Here is a 26,087-nt window from a genome sequence, read left to right on the forward strand (position 1 = left end):
TATATTTGTGATTCTTCAAAGTAGCTACCCTTTGCCTTGATGACAGCTTTGCACACTCTTAGCATTCTCTCAACCAGCTTCATGAGGAATGCTTTTCCAATAGTTTTGAAGGAGTTCCCACATATGCTGAGCACTTGTTGGCTGCTTTTCCTTCACTCTGCAGTCCAACTCATCCCAAACCACCTCAATTGGGTCGGGTGATTGGGGAGGCCAGGTCATCTGATGCAGCACTCTAACCCTCTCCTTCGTCAAATAGCCCTTACACAGCCTGGAGMTGTGTTTTGMGTCATTGTCCTGTTGAAAAACAAATGATAGTCCCACTAAGTGCAAATCAGAACGGAATGCATATCGKTGCAGAATGCTGTGGTAGCCATGCTGGTTAAGTGTGCCTTGAATTCTAAATAAATCACAGACAGTGTCACCAGCAAAGCACCATCACACCTCCTCCTCCATGCTTCACAGTGGGAACCACACATGCGCCTCACAAACCAGAAATCTCAAATTTGGACTCATCAGACCAAACGACAGATTCCCACCGGTCTAGTGTCAATTCCTCGTGTTTCTTGGCCCAAGCAAGTCTCTTCTTATTATTGGTGTCCTTTAGTAGTGGTTTCTTTGCAGCAATTCAACCATTCAACACCGGGGTGGCAGATAGCCTAGTGGTTAGGGCGTTGGGCCAGTAACTGAAAGGTTACTAGATCGAATCCACTGAGCTGACAAGGTAAAAATATGTCGTTCTGCCCCTGAACAAGGCAGTTAACCCACTGTTCCTAAGCCGCCATTGTAAATAAGAACTTGTTCTTAACTGACTTGCCAGGTTAAATAAAAATATATATTTTAAATGAAGGCCTGATTCATGCAGTCTCCTCTGAACAGTTGATGTTGAGATGTGTCTGTTACTTGAACTCTGCGAAGCATTTATTCGGGCTGCAATCTGAGGTGCAGTTAACTCTAATGAAGTTATCCTCTGCAGCAGAGGCAACTCTGGGTCTTCCTTTCCTGTGGTGGTCCTCATGAGAGCCAGTCTCATCATAGCACTTGATGGTTTTTGCGACTTGAAGAAACTTTCGAAATTCTTGACATTTTCCGGACTGACTGACCTTCATGTCTTAAAGTAATGATAAAGTAATTTCTCTTTACTTATTTGAGCTGTTCTTGCCATAATATGGSCTTGGTCTTTTACCAAATAGGGCTTTCTTCTGTATACCACCCCTACCTTGTCACAACACAACAGATTGGCTCAAACGCATTAAGAAGGAAAGAAATTCCACAAATTAACATTTAACAAGGCACACCTGTTAACTGAAATGCATTCCAGGTGACTATCTCATGAAGCTGGTTGAGATAATGCCAAGAGTGTGCAAAGCTGTCATCAAGGCAAAGGGTGGCTACTTTGAAGAATCTCAAATATATATTTTGATTTGTTTAACACTCTTTTGGTTACTACATGATTCCATATGTGTTATTTCATAGTTTTGATGCCTTCACTATTATTCTACAATGTATAAAGTAGTAAAAATAAAGATAAAGCATTGAATGAGTAMGTGTGTCCAAACTTTTGACTGGTACTGTATGACTCTTATTGTATTTTTTWAAATTATTATTTAATGTAATATCTTATGTTGTTCTTGTCTATTACTGTTCTGTACGTTTTATGTGGACCCCAGGAAGAGTAACTGCTGCATGTGCCGTATCTAATGTGGATCCTAATAAACTAAACTAACCACCAGACCGGTGGCAAGCACTCACTCCACTTTTCCCATAACGTGTTCACCACCTCTGCTATTGCAACCTCCAGCATTTTTGCCACCTGACCTAACTGATRCCTCGTTACCTTGAGAAGACCCCAGCTATCCTCTACCTTAGCACGAAACACTGCTGACTCAAACGSCCCTTAGTCAAAATCACCACGCCAAACACAAAAAATAAATAGACTGACAAAGTTCTGATAGCCACTAGCTCACCGCTAACCAACCAATACATGCACGCTCTCCAAGCCCCAGAGATAACCACTTATACCAGGCAAAAACCAAACCACCATGCTATGCACAAAAGCTACAAACCATAGCCACAGTTAGCCACTAGCTGAGCACTAACACAACCTAATTTACCAAAGCTACAAACCATAGCAACCGTTAGCCACTAACGTAGCACTAATACAAACGCATGTGCCATTTCCTACAGACTCCAAACTGGGAAATATAATCCTGCAAACAGGACTAGCAAAAGCTACTAAAACCATAGCCAAAACAGTCAACAAAATGTTTCCGGCCCACGAGCAAAACACCTCATCACCCCTACAGTTGCTTATGACTACCAACTGCAAAAAATGTACTACCATGGCAGGAACAGCGACGCCAAACATTTCTGTTGACCAGAGCCATCAGCTATCTTGAAACTCACACTAACACTGCTGCAAACCTCTCCTAGCATGCTAACTCAACACAAAAACCTGCTACAGACTTTGTCAACAAATGCACAACTACAAAACTGAACCATACTGGTTAAACATCATTAAGGACTTAACATGGTCCACACACACCACACAGTCATGAAGAGGGCATAACAGCACCTCTTCCCGTTCAGGAGAATGAAAAGATTTGTCATGKGCCCTTGGATCCTCAAAAAGTTCTACAGCCGCACCATCAAGAGCATCTTGACTGTCTGCATCACCTCGTGTAATGGCAAATGCACCACCTTAGACCGCAAAGCACAACAGAGGGTGGTGCAGACAACCCAGTACATCACTGGGGTCGAGCTTCCTGCCATCGAGGACCTCTATATCAGGCGGTGTCAGAGGAACYGACGAAAAATTGCCAAAGGCTCGAGCCACCCAAGCCATAGACTGTCCACTCTGCTACTATCAAGCAAATTCTACCAGAGCATCGACTCTCGGACCAGCTGGCTCCGAGACAGCTTCTATCCCCAAGCCATAAGGCTGCTAAATAGCCATAAGACTGCTAAATAGTTCATTATTGGTTACCTGGACTATCTGCGCTGACCCTATCTTGCACTGGCTCTGTGCGCAATCTCAAGACTGTACTGTATATACACACTATACAGTGCCTTCAGAAAGTATTCATACCCCTAGACTTCTTCAAAATGTTGTTACATTTATCAAAATGGATGGAGAAAAAAACACAAAAACATCTATACACAATACCCCATAATGACAAAGTGAAAATGTATTGAAAATTAAATACAGAAATATTTCATTCACATAAGTATTCACACCCTTCAGTTAATACTTTGTAGAAGCACCAGCTGTGCGTCTTTCTGGGTAAGTCTCTAAGACTTTTCCACACCTGGATTGTGCAACATTTGCCCATTTTTTATATTTTCTAAATTCTTCAAGCTCTGTCAAATTGGTTGTTGATCAATGCTAGACAACCATTTTCAGGTCTTGCCTTAGATTTAAGTCAAAACTGTAACTTTGCCACTCAAGAACATTCACTGTCTTCTTGGCAAGCAACTCCAGTGTAGATTTGTCCTTGTGTTTTATGTTATTGTCCTGGTGAAAGGTGAATTCATCTCCCAGTGTCTGATGGAAAGCAGACTGAACCAGGTTTTCCTTTASGATTTTGCCTGTGCTTGGCTRCATTKCGTTTKTTTTTTATCCTGAAAAACTCCCCAGTCCTTAACGATTACAAGCATACCCATGAGATGATGCAGCCACGACTATGCTTGAAAATATGGAGAATGGTACAAGTATTGTGTAGTATTGGTTTTAACTCGAACCTAACACTTTGTATTCAGGACAAAAAGTTAATTGCTTAACCACATTTTTTGCAGTATTACTTTAMTGCCGTTTTGCAAACAAATGCATGTTTTGGAATATTTTTATTCTGTACAAGCTTCCTTATTTTCACTCTGTCAATTGAGGTTAGTATTGTGGAGTAACTACAATGTCGTTGATCCACCCTCCCTTTTCTCCTATCACATTCATTAAACTCTGTAACTGTTTTAAAGTCACCATTGGCCTCATTGTGAAATCCCTGAGCAGTTTCCTTCCTCTCCGGCAACTGAGATAGGAAGGACGCCTGTGTCTTTTTAGTGACTMGGTGTATTGATACACCATCTAAATTGTAATTAATAAATTCACCATGCTCAAATGTATATTCAATGTCAGATTTGTTTTATTTGTACCCATCTACCAATAGGTACCCTTCTTTGCGAGGCATTGGAAACCTCCCTGGTCTTTGTGGTTGAATCTGTGTTTGAAATTCACTGCTCGACTGAGGGAGCTTACAGATAATTGTAAGTGTGGGATACAGAGATGAGGTCATTCAAAAATCATGTTAAACACAATTATTMRACACAGTGTGTCRATGCAACTTATTATGTGACTTGTTAAAGAACAGACTAAATGTGTTCTGGGAATGTTCTTGTAACATCAGATGCATTTTTCTATACCCTAAAATAAACATTGTATAATCATCTGCWCAACTGGAAAGTTGTTTGTGTTTTGGGAACATATCTTTTGTGATGTCCCCACAATGTTCCCACCAGACTGTTCCCACAACCTAATAAAKCATTCTGAAGAACAGACWAAATGTGTTCTGGGAACGTTCTTGCATCATCAGGTAAATGTMTTATACAAACATTGTATCATCATCAGCACAACTGAACAGTTTTTGTGTTATGAGAACATTTGCCACAACCTAACGAATGTTCTGGGAACTTTCACATAACTAATTTTGGTTTGCTGGGAAAGCATTACTGGTACATTGTGTTATTACATTACCTGGAAGCTTAATGAGAACTTTTGGGAAATGTTCTGTGGTGGTTGTTACAGATTTTATGCGTACAACATTTTAATGAATGTTAGGAGAACATTCCAAGGATATTTAATTTAAAGCATAATTATTATTATTTTTAAAGATTGTGTTATCAAAAAAAATGTTTTGTATCATCCTAATGTTAAYTAAAACCCCAACTAGAACTTAATGGGAATCATAGCTAATGTTTTGGGAATGTTCCTGGATAGTGTGTTTGTCTATGTCCTAACACTAACCTTCCCACCATATTATGGCAACTGTATATGCTATGCAAACTGTTATTCTGATATGAGCTGTTTTCTTAAAATCCCAGGTGCGTTCAAACAGATTCTTAGGCTACCAGTTTTTGATCATAACTATTCCAGGGGGCTTCTTCAAAGAAATAACTTCCCACTTCACTTCCTAGTCGGAACAAAAAGTCCTCTCGAAATGAATGGCTTTTGCTCACAGCGTGTGGCCGCAGCTGGCAGTATTGTTGCCCACTCTCTTGCTCCGGCCAGAGAGTGAGGGAGAGAAGGCCACGCTACAGGTACACACATGAAAGGAGTGTAATTATACCCTCGCTTCCTTTAAACACTGTGTTCACGGCTCTGCTTTGTAAGAGTCGCAGTTTGACTGTTTGAACATTGTTGTTTATAGGTGGGATATTCAGTTGCAATTTGTGTCATTGAACAGAAGCAACGGATGCTTACTTGATGATTACTATATTTGTSATGGTCTTGAGATGTGGCCACGGAGGGTTGGATTCCAAGCTGCTGATGATGATGATGGTAGGATGACAACTACAACAAAGAACTGCATATTCAGCCAGCAGAAACTCTCACAGCTTGCATGAAATCCTCCATCAAAAGAGGTCAAACATAAAGATCACCAATGTGTCAATAAGATATTGTTATAAGCTGTTGTGGTACATAAAACAGATACTCTCATCAAGCATGAGTGGTCTGTGTGCAGTCCCACTGCATTAAAAAGTCCCTACACTGTCACAAAGGGTTTATGAATCACTACTAAACAGCATATGCCTCAGAACGACAGCAGACATGTGACATGACATCAGCTCCTGTGTAGTGGATGGCACATCATGTCATATATCACACGGCCAACTTTCAGGAAACAGTACGTAAGTCATTCATACAGTATATGGCTCCTGTTGAGTAACACCCCGTGGCTATAACATATGGATAACACAAGGTGAGTTATGTCTGGTGATGGTGACATACTTCAAAGAATGTACATACTGTAACTTGTACATCAAATGGCATTTGGCTGTTTTGAATATGTGACGTAGGGGAAAGGTTTTGTCCTTCCCCTTAGGGTAGATTTTGCACATACCGTTATGGTTAGGAATGAGGAAGCTATTTGTCTTACAGTAAAGTATGTACTGTATCTAGGTGCTTTGGTGGTACCGGTGGGTCAATTGTGCAGGAGGCATGAATTCTATGAAGGCACTCTTTTAAGAGAGAAAGTTAATGGTGGCTAGCTGATTTCCTCTTTTTTGCATTTACTCGTCCCACGTTTACTAAAGAGATCCATATGCTCCCCACACACAGTCCCTGAGTCTCCAATGTACATCATAGCCATCCTACTATCCCAGAAGGTAAATAGCTCCAGGGGATCAACATTGCAACTGACGTTGTACTCCTCCTAAGTATGGTATATGTTTAAGTTTTGCAAYCAGAGCAAAAAGACACATTTCCATTSTAAATATTTGAGGGACTTCTCCCACGCTACCCTTGATTGACTTTCCAATGACCCAAACTCCACCCAAGCAAAAATACATATCTCCATTGTAACATGGAGGAGTACATGCTACTAAGAACTATTCCATATTCTAGTATACTTTTCTATTCTAGACAGATACCTAGTTTCTACTATCACTTACAGTCTAATTCAATCAGAGTGCTGGAGAAGTTCCAGTGTCACCTCCTTCCTCCCTGCATCTCCCCTGTGTTACAGTAGAGGCTCTATTATGGGTTTTGTTTATTATTCAGACAGTGGCTTCCTCATGTATATTTAATGAGCATCAGGCTCATTTTAATACCACTGGACGTGGTTCAGGGGTGGTAAATCTACACCCGTGTCCCACTAATGTGTTTAATTAGAGGTGATTTATCACGCATATTAATTATTGATAATAAGGCTATGTGGTGTGCAGTCAATGGGGTGTAGAGAAATAGAGCGCAGGTGATGAAGGGACCCAAATATAATGGCAAATGAGATGTAGAGGGCAACGTCTTGCAGAAGTACTTCCTGACCTGACAGCACACTGTCTGTGTGTGCGTGCGCGTGTGTTTTTGGGTGTGCTCAGTCCTAAAATATATTTACAGTACAGTGTATTTGTGTACAGAAGTGTTTATGTAAATGTGAATGTAAAAGTTGTTGAAAATGTGTATTAAGTCCAGCAGAGTGGTCACTGCAAACACGCATCTTTGTTTTCACAGCGTTCATTGAACATCAGTCACCTCTACACTCTTAGAAAAAAAGGTGCTATCTAGAACCTAAAAGGGTTGTTCGGCTGTCCCTATAGGAGAACCCTTTGAAGAACCCTTTTTGGTTCCAGGTAGAACCCTTTCCACAGAGGGTTCTACATGGAGGCCAAAAYGGTTCCACTTGGAACCAAAAAGGGTTCTCCTATAGGGACAGCCYAACAACCCTTTTGGAACCCTAAGATTGTATACTGTATGTGCCGCTGGACAGACAGTGTGTGTGTGTACTCTTACTGTATATCCAGGTGAATGACTAAGGAGGGGGGGATCCGGGGTAGTGGAGCCGACATCCTTGAGCGGTTAAAGGATCCTCCGTCTCCAGAACTGTTCTGAAAGGCTGGGATGAAAAAGGGAGAGAGAGCAAAGCCAGGGATTAACCAAAGGAGCTTCCCTGTGGCTAGRTGTCCTTCTTTCCCAGGAACACTGTAATATGATTACTCTGTTGTTTCTCATCGGTCCAGTGGTTAAGCACTATGGAGAAGAGGGCTTGACTACCTCCACTGGGGAAGTTTTGGAATTCTGCTCCACTGGGAACAGCTGGGTTCTTACACTGGGTGAGCGAGAGAGAGYGGGGGGGGACAGAGAGACACACACACACATATACCTACTGCTTTCACAGCACCGAGGAATGCGCAGTACTCCACGACCAACCACTCATTGGCTAATGGGCATTCTTAGTTTGGCCCTGGCCCCTTTCTCTTGGTCTGCCCAGCTGAAAGAGTGGATGCACTCCTAGAGAATGGAGCTATGCAAGACATCCCACAGAAAAGCTTTATCTCAAGTGGTCCAAGGAAAAAGACCACATGGATGGACKCTCCAGGCCTCCATAGTTCTAACTTTCCACATGGATATCGCTCAGGGACACTTGAGGCTGAGGTGGTGAAATGGACTTCTGACCTTTGATTGTCCTCCAGGTTTTTCATCATAGTTGGAAATACAAGTGGATAACAAACTGATTTGTAAATAAGGACTTTGTCAGTTAAAAGTAGATGTCAGCGTGATGTCTTAGATGTGACTCTGTGCATGTGTGTGTGTTATACACTGAGTGTACAAAACATTAGGAACACCTTATTGAGTTGCACCCCCTTTTGCGCTCAGAATAGCCTCAATTTGTCTGCGCATGGATTCTACAAGGCGTTGAAAGCGTTCCACAGCGTGGTGGACCATTTTTGATACACACGGGAAACTGTTGAGCGTGAAAAACCCAGCAGCTTTGCAGTTCTTGACACACTCAAAACAATACGCCTGGCACCTACTACCATACCCAATTCAAAGGCACTTAAATCTTTTGTCTTGTCAATTCACTCTCTGAATGGCACACACACACAATCCATGGCTTAATTGTCTCAAGGTTTAAAAATAATTCTTTAACATGTCTCCTCCCCTTCATCTAKACTGATTGAAGTGGATTTAACAAGTGACATCAATAAGGGGTCATAGCTTTCACCTGGTCAGTCTATGTCATGGAAAGAGCAGGTGTTCCTAATGTTTTGTACACTCAGTGTATGTACAAGATAAACACGACTATGTCTATGATTTATTTCTGTGTGCGTTTGATAGTAGGTGTCACACAATGCTATATTGACACGTCATATAATTTACAAACACAAACTGCAGCATATTTAACTTGCCTTCTATTGGGTCCCTATTGTTTGTATYGGGCGGAGACATACACGTGAAATACATTTTATAACATTTTCGCTGAAAGAGAACTCCAGGGATCCGCATTTTAATGGGCTTGGTATTCATTGGGCCCTTGACCAAGCAAGGGACCCAGGGCTCCTTCTGTGAAAGGCAGCCCAACTCCTGAAAGGACCTCAAATCCTCATTAGCCAACAGAGGAGCATCTCTGAGATACGAAATAGGTTGGTGGACCATGTGGAAAAAGGTATAGGAGAGGTAAAGGGGAGAGAGAGAGAATGACCGAGAGAGAGAGAGAGAGAGAGACAGAGAGACAGAGAGACAGAGAGACAGAGAAAGAGCAAGAGGGACAGAGAAAGAGAAAGAACTCATCTAGGACAGGACGCAACAGGCATGTACTGTTGATGTGTCTCTATGACTACCTGTCAGAAATAACTGGCCTCACATGACAATGGATATTTTTTGTGTATATCATAGAAAGAGTTCTGCCTTATGAAATTAAATTGTTAAATTACGAGATAATTACCTAATGATTACTATTTGGTGTCTTTGTAAATCAGTGAATAAAGCACAATTACAATTCCATTAGGATTGTAAATAAAGTGCCACCTAGTCTCCATTTCTAAATGCATGTTCTTTTTCACAAGCAGCTCTGATGATTTTTTCGCTTTTGTGTCCATTTAACATTGAACCCCATTAGCCATTACTGTGATGTCATCAGATTAGATGTGTATTTATTTAGTGGGAATATTAATGTCTGGTCTCTTCTTGATTATCATCCATGCAACAGATGCAACAAGTGGCTAATTTTCAGGCTTATCGTAGATCATAACAACTACTAATTGACTCCCTCTCTCTGGGCATAATTCTAGTGTGGCGCTCTCACTAAAACAGTAATTAGTCTATTGGAACACTAACGGGCACTTACAAGGCCCATGCCACCACTGAAAGACAATAACTACTATAAGAAACTATTGGTCCATTTACTGTCATATTTGGTTGAAGAAAGTTAAACTGTAGTTATAGATCTGTAGTTATAATGCAAAGTTTCAAGAGAAATGCATTGTCCTTACAGTTTTTGAGTTAGTTCAACCAGGTCATCACAATCGATTTAAATGACAAAAATGTAAATGTCATACGTATGAGAATGATCTGGAACACAAACACAAGAACAGCTTAGAGTTGGGAAGGCATGGGTCCTTTCAAATGATGTGCATTGAATCAGGGTGCTATGGTGCTGACTAATTAGTCACATGGTWAATCAGTCTCTCTGGTTGAACTTCCGTAAACTCCCCATTTATTGGATAGGCCACATTCCTAACCATCGCCTTGGTGAGGCGCTCCCATTGGACCGTTGTCTTTGTAGTACTAGCGAACAGTCAAACCTAAAGACATTTCAGTGCCTCAGTGTCTGTGAGAGCCCTGGGAGAAGAATTTATCTTTTTTGAACGCAGATTGAGTTATATCCCCTCAGAGCACATTTATTGTTCCCTGATTGGCTTAGTCCAACCAGCCAAAGAGCTCAGCTAACACCAGTGAAGTGTTTAAATGGGTTTAAATATGTTAATTATTAATGAAGCAATTATCTGGGCTTGGCGTGGGTTTGGCGTGGGTTTGGCGTGGGTTTGGCGTGGGTTTGGTGCTCTCCAGTCCCTCTGTCTGCCTATCACCTGTCAAAGACAAAGGAAATCACTTCCTGTGGTTAATTAGTGTGGGGAATTCAATTAGAAAGGCATATTTGAGAAACGTTATTGAAACTACGGCGCTGTACAATCTTGACAACAGTGTGGGGTCAGTTGAGTCTCCTCCTCTCCCTCCCTCACATGGATGGAGGATTGATGGTGAGACCATGGAGACCCATTACATTATCTATTTAATTAGGTGGGTGAGACCGCTTAAAGCAGAGAAGTTTGGTCAGAGAAGTGCATTGATAACATAAACTATCCTGAGACAGGTATGGATTTACTGTACCCGAGAAGACGACAGTGTGAGTCTATTAGAGAACGTTATCTCTCTGTCCTTTTATGTCGTTTATGATCTTTTCATTATTAGCTTTCCTCTTTTCTAATCTCTTCTTGGGAGCCAGTGTTCAAAGCAGTAGTGAGTCATCATGTAGTGTTGGTATAAATAGAGAAATACCATGCTCTGGATGGAACACTGAAAACACCCAACRTGGTATGTCGCAGTCAGGAAGACAAACTGATCTACTGTTCTAACCCCTAACTGGACATTCATGTAGCCATGCACAAACAGACATGAACACAGACACACATACCCTCTCTCACCTCAACATAGTGTCTTGAACTGAACTAGCCTTTCATTGGCATCTGCCTACATGTCTATGTGGATTGAGKAACTGTCTACTTACATCCAGGGTTTAACTTTCATAATCCCACTATGAGTAATATAGTCAATAAATGCTCTGATCTCTTTCCAAACCCACTTATATTACAAACTGTCKACCTGTGGTCTTTTTCAGCCTTTATTTGTTTTTTTAAGCCAATGCTGATTGGTTCTTTCCCCACYCCTCAGCCCAGACGTTTGCACATCCAGACAATGTTATCCAGACATATGATGACGGAAGTGTGTTCACTACAAGCCTGCAGCACTTCATTAATTACTTATTAACCCATATCTATTTCCACAAAATATGACATGCAAATTGTGACAGTTTATCTAATGGTCAGAGGGAGATTTGGACGATCTAGCTAAGTGGTGATAGAGAACGGAAACTTTCTGAAAATGTTGGGGGTGAGGACAATAGGCTTTTATTTTCCAGACTTTTCCAGAGTGCTTTTATAGTTTCCCTGTGGCCAACATTGTCAAAACGCACTGATCATGTTTCAGCAACATTATTATACTTCCTCAACTAAGGTCATTATACTTGTCACCCGAAACTGACCAAGCAGCCTTGTTTGTACAACTGCCATTCTTCTGGTCTGACAAGGCGAACAGTATTGATTAGGGATCATCTTAACTGAGGCACTTTGTCWACTGACCAGCCAGGTGAAGGCTGAAGCCTTAGAATGGATGGGTAAATATGCACTTGTTAAACAAAACACCTAGGTCACCCATTAACCTAACCTAAAGGAAGAAGACCACTGTTAAAGGAAGGACAGTGAAACTGCACTGTCGGTTAGGGGCTTGTAAGTAAGCATTTCACTGTTGTATTCGGCGCATGTGACTAATACAATTTGATTTGATTTGATTTGAATAGCCTACAAGGAATTCTGCAACCAACTTGACAAACAAATATACATTTTGAGTGTTGTTGTTTTTTTTATAGATTTTTGTTTGTTTTTTATGATTATAGTGCAATTTGGGCTGGCAGATAGCCTAGTGGTTAGAGCGTTGGGCCAGAAACCGAAAGGTTGCTAGATCYAATCCCTGAGCTGACAAGGTAAAAATCTGTCATTCTGCCCCTGAACAAGGCAGTTAACCCACTGTTCCTAGGCTGTCATTGTAAATAAGAATTTGTTCTTAACTGACTTACCTAGTTAAATAAAAAATATATAAAATATAGGACAACATCAAGCGTTTCATGTGAAATGCAAAGACAATGTTATGTTATAGTCTTGAGGCTATCCCTGTACATAAACCCAGAAAGGCTTGTTTTAAAAGTAAGTTCCACATGAAACTATGGTGTAGCATGATAGAGATTGGTAAATAGAGAAAACATTTATTTTTGTTTTACGAAAATCTTTGTTGATTTGAAATTAAATGAATGCATGTAAGATATGTTGCTCGTTACTATTTTTTGATTTCATACTGTTGTTGGTTTTAGAGAAGAGTCACTGAGAAAGAGTAGTTGGCTTCAGCACATGTGTTTAGGACTAAATCCACTGGTGGTCAGAGGTTGGGGTCAGGGGTCAGAGAGGCAGGCTCCAGTCCCGGAGAAGCCCCCAGATTTACACAAGTGTAAAAAAAAGCCATTCAGTCTCAGTGTGTGTGTGTGTGTGTGTGTGTGTGTGTGTGTGTGTGTGTGTGTGTGTGTGTGTGTGTGTGTGTGTGTGTGTGTGTGTTTGCGTGCTTGCGTGCGTGCGTGCGTGCGTGCGTGCACACCTGAAACCGTTTCTGAGGTGGAAACATTGACACTCGTCAGCCATATTGATACTGACTAGACAAACAAATGCAAGAGAGAAATGGCTACGAGGAAATGAATGATTTCAGACACTCGTGATTAGTTTGACAGCCAATCCCTCTCGTGCTCTCTTCAGGACAAATCTGGTATTTATTCTGTGTTCAATAATTCTGATTGCTCTGATTATCTCTGTTTATCAACCCGGGATTTGGGCTTATCACCGTAATTAACCCGATACTTTGAATGAGAAAACTAGCAATTACTGTGGAATGTCACTATCACTCCCCAATATCGCACAGATAAGCCCCAACCACGGTCTGCTAGTGAAATGAAAATGAATTAATTTATCAACACAAACTAGGGTTAAAGGGTATGTCTCAAGATTATTTGATATTTTTTTCTTTCAGGTTTTGTCCCCCAGTCTATCTGAAGAAGATATATATTTCCACACTATTCACACTCTGTCCCATGTTCATAAAAGTCAKGTGTAGTCAAAAATGTGATTTTCCTGTGTTTTATATATATTTCCACACTATGAGGTTGGAATAATTTTGMAAAATTATGATAATGCCCTTTTAGTATAGGAGCTGTTTGAAAAGACCACCTGAAATGTCCGCCTGCTTTGGTCGGATGGTGTTGTGGCCTGCCTGGTGACATTACAAGGCAGGTAAATTTTTTAAATGTATTTTATTTAACCTTTAATTAACTAGGCAAGTCAGTTCAGAACAAATTCTTATTTACAATGATGGCCTACCCTGGCCAAACCCWAACAACACTGGGCCAACTGTGCTCCACCCTATGGGACTCCCAATCACGGCCAGTTATGATACAGCCTGGAATCAAACCAGGGTCTGTAGTGACACCACTAGTACRGAGATGCAGTGCCTTAGACCGCTGAGCCACTCGGGAGCACAAATTAGCTAATATACCAATAAGAAAGAAAGTTCCAAAGCTCTCTGCAAATAACAACTAGTTTTCAGTTTTCCCCTCCCCACTCAGACCACTCTCAGACAGTCCTAACAAAATTCTTGCTTGAGAAATTGCTCTTTGCTAAAAAGCAATAAAAWAAAWAWAWTMGACAATTTTTATTAAAAACAATCACAGTAAGGTACTTGTTACCCAGTAATGATTTGATATTGAGATAAAAACGGCTGCATTTGACTTTTAAAGATGGACAGTTAGCCGTGAAGTGTGAAAACGCTAATATACAGTGCATTTGGAAAGTATTTAGACCCCTTCCCTTTTCCACATTTTGTTAAGTTACAGCCTTATTCTAAAACTGATTAAATATATGTTTGTCCTCATCAATCTACACACAATATCCCATAATGCAAATGTTTTAAKAATAAAAAAACAGAAATACCTTATTTACATAAGTACTCAGACCCTTTGCTATGAGACTCGAATTGAACATCCTGTTTCCGTTGATCATCCTTGAGATGTTTCTACAATTTGATTGGAGTCCACCTGTGGTAAATTCAATTTATTGGACATSATTTGGAAAGGCACACAGCTGTCTATATAAGGTCCCACAGTTGACAGTGCATGTCAGAGCAAAAACCAAGCCATGAGGTCGAAGGAATTGTCAGTAGAGCTTCGAGACAGGATTGTGTAGAGGCACAGATCTGGGGAAGGGTACCAAAACATTTCTGCAGCATTGAAGGTCCCCAAGAACACAGTGGCCTCCATCATTCTTAAATGGAAGATGTTTGGAACCACCAATACTCTTCCTAGAGCTGGCCCCCCGGCAAAACTGAGCAATTAGGGGAGAATGGCCTTGGTCAGGGAGGTCACCAAGAACCCAATGGTCACTCTGATAAAGCTCCAGAGTTCCTATGTGGAGATGGGAGAACCTTCCAGAAGGACAACCATCTCTGCAGCACTCCACCAATCAGGCCTTTATGATAGTTGCCAGATTGAAGCCKCTCTCGGGTAAAAGGCACATGACAGACCACTTGGAGTTGGAAAAAAGGCACCTAAAGGACTCTCAGACCATGAGAAATAACATTCTCTGGTCTTATGAAACCAAGATTGAACTCTTTAGCCTGAATGCCAAGCATCACATCTGGAGGAAACCTGGCACCATCCTTACGGTGAAGCATGGTGATGGCAGCATCATGCTGGGAGGATGTTTTTCAGTCAAGATCGAGGGAAAGATGAACAGACAAAGTACAGAGAGATCCTTGGTGAAAGAATGCTTCAGAGGACTCAGAACCTCAGACTGGGGCAAAGGTTCACCTTCCAACAGGACAACYACCCGAAGCACACAGCCAAGACAACGCAGGAGTAGCTTCAGGACAAATCTCTGAATGTCCTTGAGTGGCCCAGCCAGAGCCCAGACTTGAACCTGATCGTACATCTCTGGAGAGACCTGAAAATAGCTGTGCAGCGACGCTCCCCATCCAACCTGACATAGCTTGAGAGGATCTGCAGAGAAGAATGGGATAAACTCACCAAATGCAGGTGTGCCCAGCTTGTAGTGTCATACCCAAAAAGACTTGAGGCTGTAATCGCTGTCAAAGGTGCTTCAACAAAGTACCTTTGTCATTATGAGGTAATGTGTGTAGAATGATGAGGGGAAAAAATATTTTCATAKATTTTWGAATAAGGCTATAACGTAACAAACTGTGAATACTTTCCGAATGCACCGTAAAAACCATTGACTTGTATTGGATTTGTGCCACAAATGCTATAAAGTTTGCATTTGAAACAGTGGCTAGGTAAACAAAACTCAAGCATGGATTGCTGTCATACCTTTTCCATAGACTCCTTACAGGTTAAGGAAACCAATATATAATGTTGTAATTTGGGTGAACTATCCCTTTAAATTACCACTAGACCATTTGCTTGGACAGTTACACAGTCACACCATATGCTGGCAAGTCCATATCACATTAGAGTTACACAAACAACATTTAACAGCAACCTCTGTATTGTTTTAGTGGAGTGATAATAATATAGTGTTATACTTTACCACTTTATTTCCTTTCCCCCAGTAAAATGGGGATTAAATGGAGATTAAGGCAGTGCCTTTTTTCTTTATCCATGGGTAAGCCAGCACAGCATGCAGCTRGAAGGTGATGAAGCACTCTGTGATCCTCACACAGATGGAGCTAAAAACTCGCCATGCACCGCTGCACATTAAAATACTCTACTTACGATCCACATCTATCTCATGTTTTCCATCTTAATATATTTTTGCAATGTAACCATTGGTCAGTATGAAATGACAGACCTGTTGCTTGTGGCTTGATTTGTGTGAGGGGATTCAACATGCTAGCAAGATGTTAAATGTAACTAATGAGAAACTATTTTCTGCACACAATTTTGGGGACATTTTGACAATTTGGTAAATAATAGAATATGTTATTATTTTGGTTTAGTTAATGACAACCACATTCTTCCCATAAGGGTTTGGCAGCATCTTGCAGTAGTCAATTCATATAAACAAAATATTTGAAAACYTTTGAAAATTACAAAAATATTGCTACCACAATTAGCAAAATACTGTGTCTTTTCAAAAAATGATAGGCCCACCTTCTCTATTGTGTGCCTGGCTATGCATGTTAAAATGCAAATACTATGTAACACACATACAGACTGGTATTTCTTGATCCAGCTCAACTAGCTATTACAGTATAAAACACGTTTTCCCAACGCAGTTTAAAACACAATGGCTCAGTCGTTATTATTGTACTGATACAGTAGCAGTGAGTGTGTTTTAGMGCATACAGCAGCCTATACCTTGTAACTCCCAATAGGCCTACTGTAGACAGCTCAACGCCTGTTGGCTACAAGCCAACAAGTTGTAAAAACACAAGCTGTAGTCAAGTGGCACTGGTGGGGCAAAATAAACGGAATATAAATGTTATATTTTGATAATTGATAAAGTAGATAGATATCTTTTTTTTCATCGGTATATATTTGTATTCATTATTCATACACTTTCTTGGACAATTATCCTCAATATTCTGCATGTACTTGTTAATTTTCTCTTACTATATGGGTTACCTAATAACATAATGATTTCGACGTTTCGAAGATTACACTAGGTAGGTAGCCTAGTGGTAAGTGCGTTTGGCCAGAAACCTGCGGTTGTGAGATCGAATCCCCGAGCTGACGGAGTAAAAATATTTCGTTCTGCCCCTGATCAAGGCACTTATCCTAGGCCGTCATTGAAAATAAGAATTTGTTCWTAACTGACTTGTCTAGTTAAATAAAGAAAAATACAATAACCTAATATTATCATCATCACTGATAATTGTATCAGTTCCTATAATTCATCTACTGCCAACACGTAAAAAAAATCGGCAGCCCCCTAGGTGTCTCACTTTCGCAGTGTTTGCATGGATTCAAGAGAGGGAAGAGTGACTCGGTTCGTTGACGTCACCATTGTGTTGATTTGCTAACCCGAAAGAACAGAGGAGTTAGTGCGTGTGAGAGCGGGCACTGTGAACTGCGTTACTATGCTGTAGCCCAATAACCACACATTCGGAATCAAAACGTGCAATTTAGGTGAGTACTGATGAAAGCGCGCAGCTTTCATGTTACAGTGACAGACAGACCCGCTTCTCTGCATGCTTACAGTTGTTTTTCCTGTGTACTCTCACATTGTGAATGCTTTAATAGTATGTTTGCTATCCTCACTTCAACCCTCATCAAGTTACAGTTCCTATAGCGCTACAATGTGGCAAGGAAAGTTGATGTATCAATTCCTGTTTGCGCGGAAGTGTTTTAAATTGCATGTGTTTAGCTGTCAAATAAAGCCAAAAGTCTGAGCGGACGAAAGGTGTTTAAGTTTCCATGAACACTTGGGCTTCATTGGCCATGTAAAGATGTTAGGTTGACGTAATTGTCTGTTTTAGTATTCGGGAGATCGCAACAGGAGAACGTGAGGTCTGAGGCTTACATTGCGAATCAGACAGGGTGACGTTCGTCCATGTGGTTTATTCTGGAAATAGTGTTTCTGTTGAAATGAGAATACAGTACGCTGACACCTTATGCCGCTCTTATATTCCTGGAAGTTTTAAAAAGCGAACAAATGACGCACTTGAGGAGCTCGTGCAGCGGTGATGACAAATCATCATGAACATAAGGGCAATAATCTGAACTGTGTCCATCTCTTTATTGACTGACTGATGTACARTGTAGGCCTACACCAGAGACCCACATAGATAACTGGTCGACTGATGCTTATTCCTTGATTCTTAATGAAATATTGCCTCTTGACGCAAATAAATAGAACATTGTTTATAGATGGAATGGCAAATTGAATTGCTATCGATATGGGTTATCTCGTCCAAGCTCAATCACAATGACATGTCCAAATAAAATGCTCTCAAGCTGTAATGATTTCACATCAAACGATTCCACCTGTGTGCTAATCAGAATAGCAGGCTAGCGAATTGAATCATTGTTGCAACCAGTCCCGGTTGAGATCYTGTATTTGGGTCTCATTCGACCTTATGTACTTTAGTAGACTCTGTTGAGAGAAGTGTGAGTATACTGTTTGTTCTTGAGCAAAATGTGTTTGGATACAATTTCTACGAGCATAGGTTTTTATTGTCTCAGATTTATAAACATCAGGACGCATTGAACATAATGCTAAAGAGATGCGCGCTTCGGACAGACAACTGTCTTCGTGGATACAGTTGGTCCTAAGAGGGTTCTCGTATGATTGCGTTATGTTGGCGTTGATATGCTGTCAATACAGCATAGCCTATTGATTGAAAATAATAATTAACCCTTCAATGGTGTCTATTCACACGAGTGCGTGAAATTATTTGGTGACATTAACGCGCCGTCTTGACGCACTGTCTTAATCCAGTTCCTCATACAATTTGTGGACTTTACGTTACCTATCCTTATTAGGCAACTTTCGATTGTTTCCTATGGTAAACCTGGGGCACTAAGCTAATTACCCATCGCTATAGACATGGACCTATTTACTGGGTCATAAATTAGCGATAAATTGTTATTCGTGTCATAAAGTAACATTTGTTGTCATTTGTTGGACGTTCACCAGTCACATCAATACCAAATGTATACCGTCTTGAACTGCTCTGTAATATAGGCTATCTGAAATTGAATAGAATTTTCATTGAGTATTTCCAATGATTGCCAACTGTTGACTTCATTTTTATGAGAGCCACTGAGTATATTGTTAGCCTTGTTTAGGAATTGTGGATGCATAATGTTAGCATAAATTAATAGATTTTTTCTGCGCTCTTTATCGATATCCTTTCAGAAAAATTGAAAAAGTCTGTAGCCTACTGTTTCTGATTCTTGATTAACTCTAATGGAAAATGTAAATTATAAAATGACTTGCCTAAAATGAGTATAAGCTACGTAATCATGTTAATTGTAATAGGCTACTGAAATAACATTTTATATTTGTAATAACGGTGATGATTATATKATTTAATATGATTAAATTACAGGTTATTCCTCATGTGGTCTAATCTTTTGTGAGAGCGGGCAATGACATGCCAACATGCATTCAAATCACTGATCGCCTAGCCTACTGTACATTCCATAGACATTAAAACCAGGTACATTCCAAGTAAAAGCAGTAATGGAACTATTCTGTCCTAGTATAAACCTGCGCATCTTTTAATAAATTGTGTTTTCAGATCAGATTACAATAGAATTGTAGTCGTGTAGAGCAATTTATATTACGTAACCAAGTTAAAGAGGTGTCCACAGCAATGACTCGTGCGTTTCTTTGGCGTTTGTAATATAATCTTGTTGGTGCTACATGGCGTTTGCTTTTTTTGCGACATCCTCTGTTCCAACTATTCCTGGCACGCTGCTCGCTCCCTTCTGTGCTCACTGCTCTTCTCTGTGATAAGAATACTGAATAAGATGCCATTTCATTTCAGAATGGGTGTTGATGGTCTTTGTGAACCAAGCATCAACGCATTCTAACAAAGACTAGGGTGTTGCAAGGCTCTCAGTGGTCCATATTTGTTGCTGTTCATGTTTCACATAACTATACATTGAGTGGGAAAAGATGGGGTGTTTTTTTAAAGATTTTAATTTAGTTGAATAAGGAGTGGGTGATTTGGTCTGCTTGGCGTTTGACTTGTGTTATTTACATATTGATAATTTGCTCTTATGGCCACTCATTTCAACTATGATGCCATTGCATACAACCCTACTGGGATTGTAAGACTTGTATGTCCATAGTTGTATTTATTATGTACAGAACAGCTCAGTGTCATGTGCAGAGACCTGTTTTCATTTTGTGAAGTGTGCTATGTTAATGTAGCCTATTTGGATGAGAGGTGAGAACAATTTGAATTGAAAATGCCCAGAAAAGAAGGATAAATTGCTGATCTTTATCTAATTGAAATAAATTATTACAAAAAAGACAAATAACATTTATGCTTTGCAKTGGCTTTTCAAATAATCTGCAGTAATTCATACAACCACAATTGATTGTTTTAACTTAACACTGCAGAACTGTTTGGATTTTTTATATAAAAGTGTAGGTTTAAATATTGATCTGTGATCTTATCTACCACAGTTATTTGAAGTTTATTGGGCTAGGACCAAATATGATATATAGTTGAGACGCCAACAGTTGTTTTCATATATTATAAAGTATTTTCCTAAAATATTCTGATATGCTTATCTTGTTCTCTCTCCAGATTGACTTTATCTTGTTTARAAAGATAAGTGAAGAAACTGCTGAGGAGGGAAAGCGAGKCTCATGAGTTGGCCTGGCGGATCTCAGCGACGTTATGGATTTGACTAAAATGGGTATGATCCACCTCCAGAACCCCAACCACCCCACGGTCCTGCTGCAGAAGGCCAACCAGATGCGTCTGGCAGGGACCCTCTGCGACGTGGTCATCATGGTGGACAGCCAGGAGTTCCATGCTCACAGAACCGTGTTGGCCTGCACCAGCAAGATGTTTGAGATTCTGTTTCACCGCAACAGCCAGCATTACACCCTGGACTTCCTTTCACCAAAGACCTTCCAGCAGATCCTGGAGTACGCCTACACTGCCACACTCCAGGCCAAAGTGGAAGACCTGGACGACCTGCTGTACGCAGCAGAGATCCTAGAAATCGAGTACCTGGAGGAGCAATGTCTCAAGATCCTGGAGACCATCCAGTCCTCGGATGATAATGACACGGAGGCCAATATGAACGATGGCGGCACGGAGGAAGAAGACGAGCGCAAGGGCCGGCAAGGAGGGAAGAACGCTAAGAAGCATTCCATGGAGGGGAGCTACCTTTCAGCCACCCAGCAAGCCTCTGCCCTGGACCAGAGCCCCTCCGTCTCCACATCCTTTGGGCTCTCAACCATGAGCCCAACCAAAGCTGCCGTGGACAGCCTGATGAGCATCGGCCAGTCCCTCCTGCAGCAGGGCTTCGGGGGAGAGCACCTAACTCACGGCAACTCCCACCGCCAACTGATGACCGAGATCAAGACYGAGATGATGCAAGTGGATGAAGGCGGAGGCCACGAGAGCCCCAGAACCATGGAGTCCAGCGCCTCCAGCAATGGTGAGAGGAGCGGCGAGTTGGACAAGAACCGTGACGGCCCAGGGACCCCGACCAGGAGCAGCGTGATCACAAGTGCCCGCGAGCTGCACTACGTCCGGGAGGATGGCATGGGTGACCCYCAAGCAGATGGTGGCCAAATGGGTCTAGAAGCCATGGCGGGCATGACAGGGATGACCGAGAAACAGCTGACCTCCCTGTACTCTCTGCCTCCCAATCATAAAAACGAAGTTATGCGATCCATGCCAGCCTCCATGGCCTCTTCTCTCCACATGTCCCCTGCCCTGGCCATGTCCATGGACTTCAGTGCCTACGGGGGACTTCTGCCCCAGAGCTTCATCCAGAGGGAGTTCTTCAACAAGCTGGGGGAGCTGGCTGCTGGCATGAAGCCAGACGGCAGAAACCAGCACGAACGCTGCAACGTGTGTGGCGCAGAGCTACCAGACAACGAAGCTGTGGAGCAACACCGGTAAGGTCAACTTTGTAAAATTTTCTCACTGGTTTGGTTCTATTAACATTTGTAAACTTGTTGATCTTTGCCAAAAACTTTCTTCAAATCAATGATAAAATATAATAAAATTTTGCCTACAGTTACTTCATTTAAGTTTACTGATATACGTACATAAAATATAGGTCTACATTTTTCTACCTTTCATAATTCAGGAATCTACTTAACAAAAGTTTTTGAGTCCTTTTTTTCTGTTGAAAATGTTTTTTTGTTGTTGCATGTACTAGCTAGCTAGCAGCTTAGTAAACTCAACTCTGTGTCGGCGGAATGTACCACAGACTACATCGAGACGCTATCAGTTGATACCTGTAAAAAATGTAATTCTTTAAGGCTTTCCTTGTACCAATGTTTGTCCTGTGTAACAAGCTTTTTCTTTGGGTGCTGAAATCTGTATTTTTTTTGTAAATCATTGCATGGCAGAGTTTTTAGTTTTCGCAAGGGATGCATAGAAGGCAAATTATCAAAAACGGTGGATTCCAAATCCAACTGACAACTCTAATAATCAGGACAAGTACAYGTACACAATAAGAATGAAATAATGGACATTTTTTAAGTATCAAGTGGTAGTGCACSCTTAACTTCCGACTCTGTTGGAAACAGTGAATTAAAGGGTGCAGTTTTTATAAAAACTATGGATTTCAGCATCCAAAYAAAAGCATGCAGTTAAACAGGACAGACATTGGTACAAGGAAAGCATTACAGAATTTACAAGTATCGAGTTTTAGTGGCGGTACACCCTAATGGGCGCATCGTGTATGGAAGATATCCATATTACAGGGATCTAAACTAGAGCTAACAAGCTAGATGACTATTAAGCTAATATCCATGAATTACAGTGCCTTCAGAAAGTATTCACACCCCTCAACATTTTACAKATTTTGTTGTAAAAATCCTGAATTTAAAGTGGAATTATGTTTTTTGAAAGTTTTACAAATTAATTTAAAGTAAAAAGCTGAAATGTCTTGAGTCAATAAATGTTCAACCTCTTTTGTTATGGAAAGCCTAAAAATGTGCTGAACTAGTCATGTGATAATTTGCATGGAAAATATTGCTTAACATGATTTTTGAATGTCTACCTCATCTCTGTACCCCAAACATACAATTATCTGTAAGGTCCCTCGGTCGAGCAGTGAATTTCAAACAGAGATTCAACCACAAAAACCAGGGAAGTTTTCCAAGAAGGGCACCTATTGGTAGATGGGTAAAAATAATGTGTATCAATACACCCAGTCACCACAAAGATACAGATGTCCTTCCTAACTCAGTTGCTGGAGTGGAAGGAAACCGCTTAGGGATTTCACAATGAAGCCAATGGTGACTTTAAAACAGTTGCAGTYTTTAATGGCTGTAATAGGAGAACTGAGGATGGATCAACTTTGTAGTTACTCCACAATACTAACCTAATTGACAGAGTGAAAAGAAGGTAGGCTGTAGAGKATACAAATATTRCAAAACATGCATCCTGTTTGCAACAAGGCACTAAAGTAATACAACAAACAATATGGCAAAGCAATAGATTTTTGTTCTGAATACAAACTGTTATGTTTGGGCCAAATACAACACCTTACTGAGTACCACTCCATATTTTCAAGCATAGTGGTGGAAAGCATCATGTTATGGGTATGCTTTTAAGCGTTAAGGACTGGGGGAGTTTTTGCGGATTKAAAAGAAACGGCATGGAGTTAAGCACAGGCAAAATCCTAAAGGAAAGACTGAACCAGGTTGCTTTACATCAGACACTGGGAGAATAATTTKTCTTTCAGCAGGACAATGACCTGAAACACAAGGCCAAATCTACACTGGAGTTGTTACCAAGAAGACAGTGAATGTCCCAGAGTGGGCAAGTTACAGTTTTTACTTAAATCTACTTGAAAATATATGTCAAGACCTGAAAATGGTTGTCTAGCAACGATCAACAACCGATTTGACAGAACAAATGTTCCACAATCCAGGTGTGGAACGCTCTTAGAGACTTACCCAGAAATACTTTCTAAAGGCACTGCAAATATAAACGTTTGAGATTTTACCCCTCATTTAGATATTTTTCTCGGCCAAGAGAAAAAGTTGAATTCTGATGCAATAAATAAATGTCAGGTTAGCTTCTTGTGGTCAAGATCGCCTGCTTTGATGATACATTCCTCAGAAGAATTRAACCAATGAATATGCCTTTTCACTAGAAATGGTTAAATTCATAGTTTTTTTGGTTACATTTTTGTAACCAAAGGTAGAAAAAAGTGAGAAGTTTCATGGAAATGAGTAGCATATTTTCCATTAGACTACTGGTATTTGCATTGGATTTTATGGTTGTCAATTTTCACCCAGAATTGGGTACGAGTTACTTTTTCAAACTTGGGTACTAAAGTCAATAATGTAGGTACTTTAAAGGGCAATTCCGCCACTTTTCAATCTCATTCATTATCTCCAGCACCATACCAGTGTCTACATGTCAAAACGGAGMTTCTAGCCCAGAGGCAGGGTATTTTCTTGCTCCCCACATCACCGCGAGTCTCCGTAGTGTCTGACGGTCATCGTGAAAAATGTTAACTTTATATATGTTTATGTCAAATGTATAATTGCGCCGTTTTCACTTATGTAGATACTGGTATTGTGCTGGAGATAATGAAAATGAGATTGAAAAGTGGTGTAATTGTCCTTTAGGCATTGTAACTCAATAGACGGGTTGGTTGTTTAGCAACAAAACCGACTAGTGCGTAACTATGGGGAAAGACAGACGGGGTTGGCTTAGATTGTTGATAACATGCAAACTATATTTCAACTCCAATGTTCACTGTAAACAAAGTTGCACAATGAGCACTTGTTTCTCAAATACATCGTTACAGTTGTTGGTTAGCTAGCAAATTTTTGCCATATTAGCGTAGACGTAACATCAGTCAAAACACCTCTAATCAAAACATGGTATCAAGAACAAGATCAAACAAGCTGAAATGAGCCACTTACGGTTCACCTCARGCAGTTTCTTGTTATTGTTGCTAGCTATCTGGCCATCCAGAACKWTAACACACGTCGTTTTGACCCTTTGAATTGCGCGCATCGTTTTTGTGGTGTTGTCAGCTAACCCGTCTATGCCACCAGGTTACTTGTTMCTGCTACTACATGACACTTAAATATTTGCTTTCATATGATTTTTAAAGACATGCTCTGGAACTTTGGCAACTAAGTATTTCAACTTCCTACYCTTTGGGCTGGATGTYTCAATGTGTAGTTCATACATGCATAATCTATGAGCAGAATTACAGTCTTACCTCAATTAGCCACAAAATCCCTAGTTTGAAAGTRACTGTTTTTCTGGAAGTTGTGCTGCCCTATTTCCKAAAAARGTTCCCCCACATGGACCAGCCCTCTAGCAATTTGAGTTCAACCAATGAGCTTRAGCCCGTCAACATATGAGTGGCAGCTATCAAGATGCAGATGATGCCCACCAGGAGAGTGAGAGAGAGCAATGGCCTGGTGCACATATGTGACACAGTATGCAATTTTCAGGGGCCACTTTTGGCTTGTGAGCTCTACTTTCAGAACTACTGGCCAAAACATATACAAAAGTACAGGTGAATCCCTTTTTAAGTTTGAAGTAGGCTATCAAGACAACATTGTTGTCGCTCTCTCTGAAACCATCAAGTCTGTGGTTGGCGACCGAGGCTGAGGTCCTCTCCCCTGATGACTTCCAGGCCTGTCCGGGTGACTAGCGAGCTGTCCTGCCGTGGCGCTGGCTGAGCCCATTAGTCGCACCTGGTGAGGGGGGCCAGCTAATGGGAAGCAGCCTCCCCCCCTTCCTCACACCCATCTCAGCCCACCCCTGACCCCTGTGGTGTGGCCAGTGATTGAGAGTTTGGGGCCCCCAGCCACCGGGGGGACAAGGAGGGCCTTATTAGCTTTATAAGTGGTGCAGACTGTCCAGCCCAGGAAATGAGGGCTGTGCACAGGACCCGAGCCCTGACCTCTGCAGCCTAACCTTTCGGCCGCTCGGCTGGCCTCTGCTTCTCGTCAGCATAGCCKGAGGGCGGGGGTGGTAGTAATAGTAGTAGTGTGTATGTAGGACTGCAAAGGAGGGGGAGGGTTGG

At 41.1% G+C, this 26,087-nt stretch overlaps 1 protein-coding gene across 3 annotated transcripts in view; it reads left to right on the top strand.

The window, feature by feature from the left end:
* Positions 1-17,388: 17,388 nt before the first annotated feature.
* LOC111980466 (zinc finger and BTB domain-containing protein 16-A) overlaps positions 17,389-26,087 on the top strand; it is a 124,472-nt gene continuing 115,773 nt past the window's right edge. The window contains exons 1-2 of one of the 3 annotated variants that reach the window (XM_024011204.2): positions 17,389-17,501; positions 20,639-21,969. In XM_024011204.2, coding sequence (XP_023866972.1) covers positions 20,732-21,969 — 1,238 coding nt within the window. In that variant the 5' untranslated portion in view covers positions 17,389-17,501; positions 20,639-20,731. Of the gene's footprint in view, positions 17,502-18,370; positions 18,483-20,638; positions 21,970-26,087 lie in introns of those variants that run through there. The other 2 variants (XM_024011202.2, XM_024011203.2) reach the window with 2 other exon arrangements.

Source organism: Salvelinus sp. IW2-2015, linkage group LG20, assembly GCF_002910315.2.
Source record: "Salvelinus sp. IW2-2015 linkage group LG20, ASM291031v2, whole genome shotgun sequence".
NCBI lineage: Eukaryota > Metazoa > Chordata > Actinopteri > Salmoniformes > Salmonidae > Salvelinus > Salvelinus sp. IW2-2015.